This window comes from Daphnia pulicaria, chromosome 7, assembly GCF_021234035.1.
Source record: "Daphnia pulicaria isolate SC F1-1A chromosome 7, SC_F0-13Bv2, whole genome shotgun sequence".
Classification (NCBI taxonomy): Eukaryota; Metazoa; Arthropoda; class Branchiopoda; order Diplostraca; family Daphniidae; genus Daphnia; species Daphnia pulicaria.
In genome coordinates this window covers 4,052,054-4,065,948 of record NC_060919.1, presented here as the reverse complement: position 1 = coordinate 4,065,948, position 13,895 = coordinate 4,052,054, and the positions used below count along the sequence as shown (strand labels likewise).

At 43.1% G+C, this 13,895-nt stretch overlaps 5 protein-coding genes and 2 long non-coding RNA genes across 8 annotated transcripts in view; 4 read left to right on the top strand and 3 right to left on the bottom strand.

Annotated features, from left to right (window-relative positions):
- The window catches only part of LOC124348513 (extensin-2-like), a 38,180-nt gene that overhangs the window by 169 nt on the left and 24,116 nt on the right, over positions 1-13,895 (top strand). Inside the window, exons 2-4 of the mRNA XM_046798740.1 lie at positions 65-939; positions 8,509-9,300; positions 9,346-9,588. Coding sequence (XP_046654696.1) covers positions 65-939; positions 8,509-9,300; positions 9,346-9,588 — 1,910 coding nt within the window. The remainder of the gene's footprint in view (positions 1-64; positions 940-8,508; positions 9,301-9,345; positions 9,589-13,895) is intronic.
- On the bottom strand, positions 1,502-1,698 carry LOC124350198. The gene is made up of 2 exons (XR_006920433.1): positions 1,639-1,698; positions 1,502-1,571 (listed from the first exon to the last, which is right to left on the bottom strand). It is a non-coding gene; the product is annotated as an uncharacterized LOC124350198 (long non-coding RNA).
- On the bottom strand, positions 2,248-3,697 carry LOC124349839 (extensin-2-like). Of its 2 annotated transcripts, none has more exons than XM_046800730.1 (2): positions 3,587-3,697; positions 2,248-3,522 (listed from the first exon to the last, which is right to left on the bottom strand). In XM_046800730.1, exons 1-2 carry the CDS (start codon positions 3,588-3,590, stop codon positions 2,468-2,470), a joined length of 1,059 nt encoding a protein of 352 aa, XP_046656686.1. In that variant the 5' UTR covers positions 3,591-3,697; the 3' UTR covers positions 2,248-2,467. The 2 variants fall into 2 exon arrangements, with proteins under 2 accessions (XP_046656686.1, XP_046656687.1); XM_046800731.1 differs by having other exon boundaries at positions 2,248-3,468; positions 3,587-3,686.
- On the top strand, positions 3,872-4,681 carry LOC124350130 (extensin-2-like). The gene is made up of 2 exons (XM_046801152.1): positions 3,872-3,950; positions 4,072-4,681. The coding sequence occupies exons 1-2, from the start codon at positions 3,947-3,949 to the stop codon at positions 4,497-4,499; spliced, it is 432 nt and encodes a 143-aa protein (XP_046657108.1). The 5' UTR covers positions 3,872-3,946; the 3' UTR covers positions 4,500-4,681.
- LOC124350010 (syntaxin-7-like) lies at positions 4,436-5,669 on the bottom strand. The gene has a single exon (XM_046800983.1). It carries the CDS (start codon positions 5,458-5,460, stop codon positions 4,837-4,839), a length of 624 nt encoding a protein of 207 aa, XP_046656939.1. The 5' UTR covers positions 5,461-5,669; the 3' UTR covers positions 4,436-4,836.
- On the top strand, positions 6,331-7,529 carry LOC124349967. Its single transcript, XM_046800930.1, has 3 exons — positions 6,331-6,449; positions 6,520-6,910; positions 6,983-7,529. The coding sequence occupies exons 1-3, from the start codon at positions 6,336-6,338 to the stop codon at positions 7,189-7,191; spliced, it is 714 nt and encodes a 237-aa protein (XP_046656886.1). The 5' UTR covers positions 6,331-6,335; the 3' UTR covers positions 7,192-7,529.
- LOC124350443 lies at positions 10,561-11,454 on the top strand. Its single transcript, XR_006920965.1, has 3 exons — positions 10,561-10,744; positions 10,820-11,039; positions 11,120-11,454. It is a non-coding gene; the product is annotated as an uncharacterized LOC124350443 (long non-coding RNA).

The following is a 13,895-nucleotide window of genomic DNA, read 5'->3' as shown; positions in this document are numbered from 1 at the left end:
AATGTTGAAATGCAAATGAGTTGATTGTATGTATGTTTGAATAACCGAGTCTGTTTTCGTATAGGTAATCACGGCTTTACATTTCTGTTGGCCGTTGTCTCGTTAATGGCTGGGTCAATCAAGTGCGGACCGATGGGCTCGTCTTCTGGTGGATATGGCTCCTATTCTTATCAGACAACAACTGCCAAGGAGTACTACACTAGTGCCTCCTACTACACCACCAAGGCCCCCGAGTACTACACCACGGCCTCCTACTATACCACCAAGGCGCCGGAGTACTACACAACAACGTATGCAGCTCCCACCTATTACACCGAGGCCCCGAAGTACTACACCACCAAAGCTCCCGAGTACTACACCACAGCTTCCTACTACACAACAAAGGCGCCTGAGTACTATACCACAAAGGCTCCGGAGTATTACACCACCAAGAAAGCTGAATACTACACAACAACCTACGCTGCCCCTAGCTACACCACCGAGGCTCCGAAGTATTACACCACCGAGGCTCCAAAGTACTACACCACGACCTATGCAGCTCCCAGCTACTACACCGACGCTCCCAAGTACTACACCACCAAGGCACCTGAATACTACACTGAGGCTCCAATGTACTACCCGGCTCCAAGCTACACCACCACAGCAGCTGCTTACTACACCACTGAAGCTGCCAAGTATTACGTAGCCCCAACTTACTACAACGCTGCTGCCCCATCTTACTATGTTGAGCCAACTTACTACACCGATGCTCCGCAATATTACTCAGCTCCCAGCTACTACGAAACCGAGGCACCAAAGTACTACGCAACTGCCGCCCCAAGCTACTACACCGAAGCCCCTAAGTATTATGCTGCTCCTAGCTATTACCAGACTGAAGCGCCCGTTTATTATACTAAAGCTCCCGAGTACTACACCACTGCCTCCTACTACACCACCAAGGCTCCAGAGTACTACACTACGACCTACGCAGCCCCTAGCTACTACACCGAAGCTCCCAAGTATTACACCACCAAGGCACCTGAATACTACACCGAGGCCCCGAAGTATTACTCAGTTCCAAGCTACACCACTACAGCTGCTCCTTACTACACCACTGAAGCTGCCAAGTATTACGTAGCCCCAACTTACTACTCCGTTGCTGCCCCATCTTACTATGTTGAGCCAACTTACTACACCGAAGCACCCCAGTACTACGCTGCTCCAAGCTACTACACCGAGGCTCCCAAGTACTACACAGCTCCCAGCTACTACACCGAGGCTCCGAAGTATTACACCACCAAGGCTCCAGAATACTACACCACTGCTGGCTACTACACCACCAAGGCACCCGAGTACTATACAACTCCGGCTCCTTACTACGCTACGACTTACGCAGCCCCTACTTACTACACCGAGTCACCTAAGTATTACACCACCAAAGCAGCTGAGTACTATACAACTGCTTCCTACTACACCACTAAGGCGCCAGAATACTACACCACCAAGAAAGCTGAATACTACACTACTCCAGCACCTTACTACAGCACTACGACCTACGCTGCTCCCAGCTACTACACCGAGGCTCCCAAGTACTACACCACCAAGGCTCCAGAATACTACACTACTGCTGCTTACTACACCACCAAGGCTCCTGAATACTACACCACTGCTGCTTACTACACCACCAAGGCTCCTGAATACTACACAACGGCTTCCTACTACACCACAAAGGCTCCTGAGTACTACACATCCAAGAAAACCGAGTACTACACTGAGGCTCCCAAATATTATTCTGCACCAGCGTATTAGATGTTGTTAATTTTTTACGTAAAGAGAATTTATTTATATATTATTCGTTTCGCTCATACGTCAATTAGAAATTATTGAGTGTATTGCCGTGTTTTATTATGTATTTTGCAAACTGCAGCTAGTGAGAGCCAGAACAATACAGCAAGTGCTAAAAATTATGTCGATCTCTTTTATGTCAATTTTTTGGTACTTTGTACTGCAAAATTCATTACAAAATTTGTGGAAAGATTGTGGAAAATGATTCCGAAGAATTAATTATAAACTAATAAAAACCGTATAATAACATAACTGTAATAATGTGATGTTTCATTTCATAAAAAATTTCAATGATAATATTTTTCTGAAATGCTATAAACAGCACGAAGATGTTTAATAGTAGAATTTAACTAATGACGAACGAATGGGTTTTAAGTTTATAAAACTTTAACTTAATAACGTAGGAAAGTTGAAAAAATCTTGTTGTATTAGCATTTTATTCCATTGAAACCAGCAATATTTAAACAGCAAGCAAAGAATATTCAACAAAAACATAGTGCACTATTAGTCTCGCATCTTTCATTTGGTAGTTAGGGCTTGATTTCCAAGTTGGAAGTATCCAGCCAGTTGGGGTAGCCGTAGAATTGAGAGAAAAGGTTTCTTGAAAACAGAAAGAACCAGTAGAGCTAAACGCATGAACCGTTTAAGCAGTGTATTGAACTTGAGCCGGATAGAACGGACTGATCGTGGCGGTTGGTGCTGCTTGGTCGTTGGTGTAGTAGTAAACCGGAACGGCTGTGGTGTAGTCGTTGCTATAGACAGGGACGTCAGTGCTGGCATAGGAAGCTGCGTCGCCTCCGACGATATAGCTCTGTTGACCATCGTAGACTGCAGTGCTGCTGTCGGTGTAGTAGTTTGGTGCCGGTGCATATTGTTCAGCACCAGGAGCCACAGAGTAGTACGCGGTCGGATCGGTGTAGGCGTAATAGGCAGGAGTAGCCTCAGTGTTGAATCCAGCTTCGAGGTAGTGGGCTCGGGCGGCATCGGCGTAGTCGACTGGAACGGCAGGAGCGAAATCTGCTGCTGCTGGAGCGGCTGTGACGTAGTCCACTGGAACTGCAGCAGGGGCATAGTTGGCTGGAGTGGTGTAAAGGGAAGAATCGGTGTAGTATCCGGTAACATCCTCGGCAAAATAGGTTCCAGGATCGACGTAAGAGTATTCGGTAGCAGAGTAGGACGCGGTTGTTCCGTAATCAACTGCTGGCTGTTGAGTGCTGTAGTAGATGGTCTCGGCGTAATAGCTGTAAGGGGTAGTGGTGTAGTAGGTGGGCTCGGTGGTATAGTAAACAGCATCGGCATTGTAGGTCGATGACGTAGTGGCGTATAAAAGGGTCTTATCGGCGTTGTCACCCGACTTGTACGCGGCATTGCTGATGGCAACAGGCGGTACTGTGGTTGGCGGAATTGTTGTGGCCGGCGGAATGGTGGTGGTGGTTGGCGGTACTGGTGCTGCTGCATATTTGGCGACCGGAACTGCGTATTTGACGGCCGGAAATTTGGCGGGTGCTGCATATTTGACGGCCGGCTGCTGGGGCGCATAGCCCCCTGCTGCCGGCCTGACGTAGGAATAAGACGAAGGCTGTTTAACACCGTAAGCAGCTGGCCGGACTGGCTGCGGTTGAGGCCTGTAGCCGTAAGCGTGAGCTTCCACCGAGATGTAAAGACAAGACAACATCAAAAGCCATCTCAATATGACACCTGCAATCAGCAATCGACTACGTTAAGCCGACCATTTTGAAAGGTAATAGATAATTTAACTCACCCATGATTGAAAATATCGATGTTGCAACTGGAAGGATCCTGTCACCTGCACTTTCTCCACACGACTGACACGTCTGCAAATGAGGTAGGAACAATGGCGGCGAATATGGGGAAGAGAAAGAAGCCTAGGGTGATTTAATAATTTTAAAAAAAAGATAGCCCTTCCTTTACAAAGAAACGTAATTCTATTGGCTTATTCGTGCCGCCATACTTTTGTTTTACGTAACGAAACAAAAAATTGGGGGGCGTATAAAAGGCAGACCGTCTTCCATTTAATTTATCAGTCCAATACTGTTTTGTTCAATCACGTATCAAGGTATCTGTTTTGATTTACTCTGTTCCAATTCATTCCGTCATCAAAATGAGTAAGTTATTTTACTGTATCGTTGCTAATGATGTTAAATATTTCAATTTTAATCAAGTATTGTTTGTTTGAAAAGTTGTTCTGTTCTGAGATTTTAAATCGTATGCATTTATGTTTTACAGGTCTGTCTGGTTCGATCAAAAACATGAACAAGATCTTGCTGATTCAGTGTCTATTGTGGGCATCCAATGGCGTTTTGGGTGGTATGATGCCTAAAGGTCACATGGGCAGGATGGAGCATAAAGCCAATGAAGCAGGCGAATACTACTACACTCAACCTCAAAGCTACTACCCAACCCCGGCGCCAGAGTACTACACCGAGGCTCCAAAATACTACGCCACTCCGAGCTACTACACTCAGCCGACCCCTTACTACACCACTCCAAGCTACTACACCGAGACTGAGAAATACTACGCTACAAAGGCGTCAGAGTACTACACCACGGCAAGTTACTACACCGAAGCTCACAAGTATTATTCCGCTCCATCATACTACACTACTACTGTGTCGTATCCCGCCAGCTATCAGAGGGCAGCGCCATCGTATTGATTTCATATTTTCTTGAGAAAACCTTTATAAATGTTTAGTCATATTCTTAGTCATATTCTCGTTTCTCTTCACATTCATTAATTGCCACCGTGAGGTAATTAATTTTGCTTTTGGGTTTTACTGAAATGGATTGAAATGTTCAGAGATTTATTGAAAACAAATATAAGCTACGTGTGATTAAATTTTTGCGTGGTTGTTAATTAAAAATAGGTAGACAGAAAGCGAACTAAGTAGATATTATTATGACGTTTATTTCAAATCAATTTCCAAGACTGTATTTCGTAAAAGAAGATGTGATTTATGGAGTATTCTTGCGGGGGACGACAAGTCAATTCATCTAGAGCAGAAGAAGTCCGATACCGACGATAAATGTAGCGACCAGAGTAAATTTAGCAATGAGCCAACGTTTTCCATTTTGGGAACTTTTCGCTTCAATCAGTTGTTGACATCCCTCGTTGATATTTTCGCTAGTCCATTCGATTTGCGATTCGATGCTGTCCACCAAGCTGTCCTGATCTGCGACATGTTGAGCTAGACTTTTGAAAACATCATTCAGGCTTTCGACGCTTCGGTGTAGTTGTTTCATGCCCAGCAATTTGTGCTCTTCCATTTTCATCTGCTGGTCTCCTGTGTTGGGAAAAACTGGTGTCAAACGATCCTTAAATTGCTTACGCTGTTCGATTTGGCTCAAAAGGCGTGTGGCAGTGGCAATTAGTTCGATCACCATTTTTCGCTTGCCCAGATCGTCATATTCAGAACCCAGCAGGGACGAATAAAGGCATTTAAGCTCCTGTAAATGACCCGAGACAGTCTTGTGGATCAAATCAAGATCATTGCCGATTTCCAATCGGAATTGGAGTTCTGCCAACTGACGGTCAATCCTTTGGTATTGACGGATCCATTCTTCAGCAGCAATGGGTTGATAAAAGAATTGAGACTGGTAGTCGTTAAAATCAGCCATGTCGATATCAGTCTGAACTCTGAAGGTTGAAGTATGATTGATGTTGGTTGACGTTGCCTATTTATGAACACACGCGTCTGCTTTTGATTGATGCAACTTGGATTGAGCGCTTTCACATTGTTGAATATGTGTTTATTTTGTCAGTATTATTTTAGAAAGTAACATATTTCAGTCAGCGACAGTTTTACACACGTTGTTCAACAATTATTACTCCGTTCCGTCTTATTACATTATTACGGTGACATCATATTGACAGCGGACACCAGTGAAAAATAAGTTAGAACTTTATTATATTGTTAGTCTTTAAAGTTTATTTTAAAAAATGTGTAATCAACTTATATGAAACTGCTATTTTAATTGAGGTAATACAATAAAATTGTCTTAAACTTGAATTGGTTTTTTTAAAATTATTTTCACAGTTAATGAATGTCTAATTATCATTATATTTGCCTTGTCTATGGCCGAGACGCTTTGTCAGGCTCTACTACTTCGCACTTACAAAGTCCAGCCAATTGTCTGTGTCCTCTTTACTTTTTATTAATATTCTAAATAACAAATATTCTATCAAACATAAAACAATGAAGATTTGGCGAAAGGAAGAAAACAATATTTGTAGCCACACAATTCAGGAATCATGATTGATCAAAAAGAAAATTCAGCTCACTTAATTTCAGATCAAAGTTGTCATAATTTCATTCGTCGATTTCTCTTGGGTTTTACTGAAAACAAATATTGTCGCCACACCTCCTCGTTTAGAGCTAAATTTGGTCCGATTCCGGGAAATATTGCTTCCAAGGTCAGGGAGCTATTTACTTCAACATAAAGTTGTAAGAGATCGTCAGTCGATTTTCAACCGTTCAGCATCCAAGATGCCAATGCAATTGTCCCTGTTTGATGTCGTCGTCGACGTCATTCTCTGCCGCACCAGATTCGATAAAATCGCCGTCATCTACCAGGATTATTATTTTCACCATAATCGCAAATACAAGGTAAAGTTTTCCACTATATGTCTATAAAAGTAGTCTGGTTTTATTGGGTTTTAAATTGTTGTCCTATTAGAATGTCGACTATTGGTGTTGTTCTCGACGTGGATGTAACGTTCGTTTGATCAGCGTCTGTGTCAATCACGAAACGGGAGAGATGAAGTTTTCTCGTCGCAGTACAAATTTTCAACACCAACATCTGCCAAACGGACCAAATTTGATCGGCAAAGAATTTCGTCGCCAGCTACTTGTTCAATTGGACAATGTTGTAGCCGATTCGGAAGAAATTCAACCGGCCACTTCTGCTTCCGTCTATGAAGAACTCCGTCGGCAGGTTATCAAAGGTGGTGTCCCTGAATCGCTGATTCCTTCGTTCAGGTGTGTCCGCAATACAATTTATCGTTACCGTCAAAAACGTAAACTACTTGAGACATCAATAAATTTGGATTCCAACAAAGAAAATAGAGGTACCCCATTTTGAATTATTTTTAGTATTGCTGTTGAGACTTTGTTTGACTCGATCTGTTTTTCCATTTTAGAAGAAAATCATTTAGTTTCAGTGGAAGAATTATCTACTAGTCTTGACTCTCCGCATCCAGAATCTTTGAGCTTATCGTGTGAAGAGTCGGTTTATTGGTCAGAACCTGAGCAGACGGAGCCTTTGTGTTTGGTGACAAGGAAAAATAATAATATCCCTTCAGATTTACCACAATCGTCAGTACGAAAATTTTGCACAGCAAACATGTGACCACTTCTTTTAAAGCCCTTCGGATAAGTTTTAAGTTCATTTGGTCCAGTGTTTATCCCTCATAATCTAATTGTTTGTTCCAGTAATTTGCCACCGAATTATTTGCTTACTAACCTTATGTTAAGCCAGTCATATGTTTTACAGTTCTGTGTGGAAATATGGATACCAAGTACCTAGGTTTAGTCGATTTACCCATTTTGCTCTTGGCTGTTCTTATTAGCCGAATTTCCCCTTACGTTAATACATTCATGATTCGTGTGATCAAGAGAAATAACATGGCGATGATAATCTTGTTTAGTTCTGAATTAACAGGGATCAATAAAAACGTTTTAAAATTAGCCGTGTCATGAAAACTTTGATAAATAACAAGGGAATCGATTTTTTGTTTTTAATATTTTTACGAATCATAATTAAATTTCAAAAATTTACATATCGGTGTCTTATTCTTCCTTAAGAATTTATATTTATTTTGTAAATTTTAATTGCGGAAATATTTAATTCTTATCTATAACAGGATTCTTAAAATTAAAAATAATCAACTTTATTAATTGTGTGGCATGAAAAAGGGGAGGAGTTAGAATCTTGATTCTTTCATCATTACAAAGCAAATCACGCCAGCGGCGCGAATTTTGGGGTAATAGTGGGATATAAAAGACGGGAGTAGAGGCTACTGAAATCAGTCGAGTTCGCCTTTTCGACACGTCAACAGGAGCACTCAGACCATCTGCCATTTACTGTGCCATCAAATTTCATCCTGTTGCCATGGGTATGAATTCTTCATTTATTTTGTTTTACAACTTGTTACTTAATTTGAAATGTATTTTTTTCTTAACTTTCAGCAATTTTTTTTAAACTCTTTTAAACATAGTATAGTTTTTGATGTACTAAAATGATTGAAGTGATCACTTTGAAATAATTCTTTTGACACTTTGATTAACTTTATAATTTTTATCATTAGCTAACTTTGCCATCACGTTGCTGCTAGCTGTTGTCTCGATGCTGGCTGGATCTACTACGGGTGGACCGATGGGCTCATCTTCTGCATCAAGTAGCTATTACCAGACCACAACAACGAAAGAGTACTACACCACCAAGAAAGCTGAATACTACACGACGACTTACGCTGCTCCCAGCTACTACACTGAGGCCCCGAAGTACTACACCACTAAAGCGCCGGAGTACTACACCACGACGTATGCAGCTCCTACCTATTACACCGAGGCCCCGAAGTACTACACCACCAAGGCTCCCGAGTACTACACCACCAAGGCTCCCGAGTACTACACCACCAAGGCTCCCGAGTACTACACCACCAAGGCTCCCGAGTACTACACCACGGCTTCTTACTACACTACAAAGGCGCCCGAGTACTATACTACAAAGGCTCCGGAGTATTACACCACAAAGAAGATCGAGTACTACACAACAACCTACGCTGCCCCTAGCTACTACACCGATTCTCCGAAGTATTACACCACTGAGGCTCCAAAGTACTACACCACGACGTATGCGGCTCCTAGTTATTACACCGAAGCCCCAAAGTACTACACTACCAAGAAAGCTGAGTACTACACAACACCGGAGACGTACTACACCACGACCTACGCAGCTCCTAGCTACTACACCGAAGCTCCCAAGTACTACACCACCAAGGCACCTGAATACTACACTGAGGCTCCAAAGTACTACTCGGCTCCAAGTTACACCACCACAGCGGCTCCTTACTACACCACTGAAGCTGCCAAGTATTACGTAGCCCCAACTTACTACCCCACTGCTGCTCCGTCTTACTATGTTGAGCCAACTTACTACACCGATGCTCCGCAATATTACTCAGCTCCTAGCTACTACGAGACCGAAGCACCAAAGTACTACACAACTGCTGCCCCAAGCTACTACACCGAAGCCTCTAAGTATTATGCTGCCCCGAGCTATTACCAGACTGAAGCGCCCGTTTATTATACTAAAGCTCCCGAGTACTACACCACTACCTCCTACTACACCACAAAAGCCGCCGAGTACTACACAACTGCCCCCTACTACACCACCAAGGCCCCAGAGTACTATACTACGACCTACGCAGACCCTAGCTACTACACAGAGGCCCCAGAGTACTACACCACCAAGGCACCCGAATACTACGTAGAGGCCCAGAAGTATTATTCGGCTCCAACCTACACCACTACAGCTGCTCCTTACTACACCACTGAAGCTGCCAAGTATTACGTAGCTCCAACTTACTACACCGCTGCTGCCCCATCCTACTATGTTGAGCCAACTTACTACACCGAAGCACCTCAGTACTACGTTGCTCCCAGCTACTACACCGAGGCTCCTAAGTACTACACCACAAAGGCTCCAGAATACTACACTACTGCTGCTTACTACACCACCAAGGCACCCGAGTACTACACAACCCAGGCACCTTACTACACTACGACTTATGCAGCTCCTGCCTACTACACTGAGGCCCCAAAGTACTACACCACCAAAGCAGCTGAGTACTATACAACTGCCTCCTACTACACCACTAAGGCGCCAGAATACTACACCACCAAGAAAGCTGAATACTACACTACTCCAGCACCTTACTACAGCACTACGACCTACGCTGCTCCCAGCTACACCACCGAGGCTCCCAAGTACTACACCACCAAGGCTCCAGAATACTACACCACTGCTGCTTACTACACCACCAAGGCTCCCGAATACTACACAACGGCTTCCTACTACACCACAAAGGCTCCTGAGTACTACACAACCAAGAAAACCGAGTACTACACTGAGGCTCCCAAATATTATTCTGCCCCAGCGTATTAGATGTTGTTAATGTTTCATGTAAAGAGAATCTATTTATTTATTATTCATTTCGCTCTAAAAATCAGCGTATTTAAATGATTCAGCTCATTGCATTGTTCACTCAAATGTCATGTGTTGCATTAGTTTTTATTGGTGTTTAATGTTTACGGCATCTTGAGAAATAATTGGAATAGTTTAAAAGCACAATATAAAGAAATAAAAAATTATGTTCTCTAATACTGTGTTGGAATCTCAATTATTATAGAATTTTCTACTCAAGATTATATCCTCCATTCTTTCCTATAAAGTGTCCAGAACAATTTTGTTAGATCAAGTTAAGACTGAAAAGTTTAGATGTTGCGACTCGCGGAACAGCCTATTGGTTGTAAACTTGTTATGTATTTTTATCTACAGGAGTAACGTAATATAGCGCCAGAAAGATGGGGTTAGAAGTGGCAGGCGTAAGTAAGATATTGATATGATACGACCGATCAAACTGGTGCAATAAGAAGAAGATGCAGTCCAATTCTTTATTTGTGCGCCCTGCTTTTGTGCTGTAGTCGTTTTAAGAAAGAAATTTACTGCTTTTGTGACGTAATTTTTCTCAATTCAACATAAGACTTGCTTTGGCTTAGCAATGCCAGCTATTAAACGAAGCATTGCAACAAATTTAATTGATAAGATTTTTTTTATATAAAACATTAGCATGAAGACAGTATTCCAGCAGTTACTTTCTCGTCGATTGTTGAAAAAGGTAAGTTTTGTTTTCTTTTATTATTCAAATTTCAATCTCAATACATGTAAACCTTCTTTTTTAAATTTGAAATAGACACTTGAACAGTATAATAAAACCAATTTTGGAAATGAGAATTGATTAAGCTTGGGGTTACCTCTTGGTTGCATTTATTGTCAGCTGTTCCGCTCTTCCGCAACTTGACAAAAATATGGGACATCCAGCGGAGGCGCCATTGCCAACTCCCGTCGGAACATGTCCAGAATATAGTTACAACTTACAATACAGTTTTCCTGTCTGACGCATATTACTGTGGGTATGTATAGAGAAAATAAACTTTATAACAATTATTTTTCTTCATACTCAACATAACAAGTGAATTTTTTTAAATCTTAGATATTATCATCAATGCTCCGATGGTGTTCCGATTCGTATGAAATGTCCTGACCGGATTGTACTGGACTGTCGGCACTGACAGCTATTTCTATCCAACGTGCGATTTCCCAAACCAATCCAATTCAAACTGTCGCAAGGACACACCCTATTAAACAAAAGATTCAAATAGTCTAGTCTGAGTTAGTGTCAAGCTGAACTTTGTTTTTTAATGACTTGAAAACATTTAGATAGAAATAGAATCTAGAAGTCTATTCCATATTTCAGCGGTAATTGATCTGTCAATCTCCGCCCAATAATATGTCTTTAATCATTAGATTTTTCTTGCTTATCAAACAAATACATCAATCTAACAAGCATACACATCTTTTCGCTTTTTGTATAATCCAATCTAGTTAAAAATAACACTGATCGAAAAAAAGCCTGTTGCCATCTTACAAAATCTTATCGCATATACAATAAAACAATTTGACCACTTGACCAGATGATTCGACAAGCGAAAAGGGCCAGTTATTATGTCATTAGATTTAATTTCATAAAGTTCTCCACCGCAAGCCACAATGCCAGATGTAAATTTCCAATACATCAAAAGGCCAATGAGAACGAACCAACGGTGACGCCCACAGCCAATTACGTCACGCCCTAGAGGTAGGGTTAGAAAATCTAGACTCTTATGTCATGCATCGCACGTGAATAGCCTAAAGCATGCCCAAGGCCGTTTTTTCCCGCTTCAGACGGATACTGTGCTTTATTGGAGACATATAAAAAGGGAGAGAAAGAGTATCAGAATCAGTCGAGTGTGTCTCCTCCACACGACATCAGCAGCAGTACTTCAGTTTGTCATCCGCTGTATCATCTAGATCAGAGTACTTTCAGCTTGATACTATGGGTAATCATTTAACTCTAATTGTAGTTCAGTCTTTGACTTAATTTCTTGTTTGCAAGTCTCACTTGTTTTTAAAAAGTTATGTTTAAGAAAAAGTTTTACTCGCTAATTTGTTTGAAAGATAAGTGTTAATACGGTTTTTTAATGCGTTCATTAGCTAACTACGGCATCATGCTGCTGTTGGCGGTTGCATCGATGATGGCTGGATCGACCAAGGGAGGACCTGTCGGCCCGTCTCCTGTTTACGTCCCCAAGAAGGCAGAGTACGCCACCGAGGCTCCCAAATACTACACCACCGAGGCACCAAAGTACTACACCACAAAAGCTCCGGAATATTATGCAACGGCATCCTACTACACGACAAAGGCCCCCGAGTACTACACCGAGCCTCCAAAGTATTACACCACCAAGGCTCCCGAGTACTACACCACTGCTGCATCCTACTACACCACTGCTGCATCCTACTACACCACCAAGGCTCCCGAGTACTACACCACTGCTGCATCCTACTACACCACCAAGGCTCCCGAGTACTACACCACTGCTGCATCCTACTACACCACCAAGGCTCCCGAGTACTACACCACCAAGGCTCCCGAGTACTACACCACCAAGGCTCCCGAGTACTACACCACCAAGGCTCCCGAGTACTACACCACCAAGGCTCCCGAGTACTACACAGCTGCCTCCTACTACACCACTAAGGCTCCCGAGTACTACACAGCTGCCTCCTACTACACCACTAAGGCTCCTGAGTACTACACATCGGCTTCCTACTACACCACCAAGGCTCCTGAATACTACACCACCAAGGCTCCTGAATACTACACCACCAAGGCTCCTGAATACTACACCACCAAGGCTCCTGAATACTACACCACCAAGGCTCCTGAATACTACACCACTGCTGCTTACTACACCACCAAGGCTGCAGAGTATTACACTGAGGCTCCGAAGTACTACTCGACTCCAAGCTACACCACTGAAGCTGTTAAGTATCACGTTGCCCCAACTTACTACACCACAGCTGCCCCAACTTACTACGCAGAGCCGACTTACTACACCGAGGCACCTCAATACTATTCAGCCTTGAGCCACTACGAGACCGCCGTTCCGGATCACTACACCTATTCAGAGGCAATTTACTACACTGAAGCGCCAGAGTACTACACCACGACATACGCCGCTCTTAGCTACTACACTGAGGCCCCCAAGTACTACTCCGCCCCGAGCTACACCACCACAGCGACTCCTTATTACACCACTGAAGAGCCTAAGTATTACGTAGCCCCAACTTACTACACCACCGCTGCTCCGTCTTATTATGTCGATCCGACCTACTACACTGAAGCTCCGAATCATTACTCAGCCGTAAGCCACCATGAAACTGCAGCACCAGCATACTACCCTCCGTACTCTGAGCCGACTTACTACACCGAGGCGCCGAAATATTCTGCTCAGAATTATTACACCACAGTTGCCCCGTCTTACTATTTTGATTCCCGTTACTACTCTTCGTATGCCCAGCCCAATTACTACGCCCAAGCTCCCGCTTATTACTCGCCTTCCAGCTATTACGATGCCGAAACTCCTGCCTACTACTCCACAGCTTTTGGACATCAAGATCGGGCCAACAGGTTTATGCACGCCAGGCCTCACAAATACTACTCTGCTCCCATGGCTCCTGAGTTCCACATTCCTAGGGCCGTCGATTACTATACCACCAAGTCTCCCGAGTACTATACCACCAAGGCAGCTGAATACTACGCAACCAAAGCTCCCGAGTACTACACCACGAAAGCAGCTGAGTATTACACTACTAAGGCCGTTGAATACTACACCACCAAAGCTCCCGAGTACTACACCACGAAAGCAGCTGAATACTACACTACT

What these genes read in the sequence shown, in the direction of transcription:
- LOC124349967 (XM_046800930.1), top strand. Translation starts at nt 6,336, where the DNA reads ATGCAATTGTCCCTGTTTGATGTCGTCGTCGACGTCATTCTCTGCCGC. An exon ending in ACCATAATCGCAAATACAAG is followed by an intron (nt 6,450 to 6,519) that starts GTAAAGTTTTCC and finishes TTGTCCTATTAG; the next exon opens with AATGTCGACTATTGGTGTTG. An exon ending in TTCCAACAAAGAAAATAGAG is followed by an intron (nt 6,911 to 6,982) that starts GTACCCCATTTT and finishes TTTCCATTTTAG; the next exon opens with AAGAAAATCATTTAGTTTCA.
- LOC124350010 (XM_046800983.1), bottom strand. Translation starts at nt 5,460, where the DNA reads ATGGCTGATTTTAACGACTACCAGTCTCAATTCTTTTATCAACCCATT.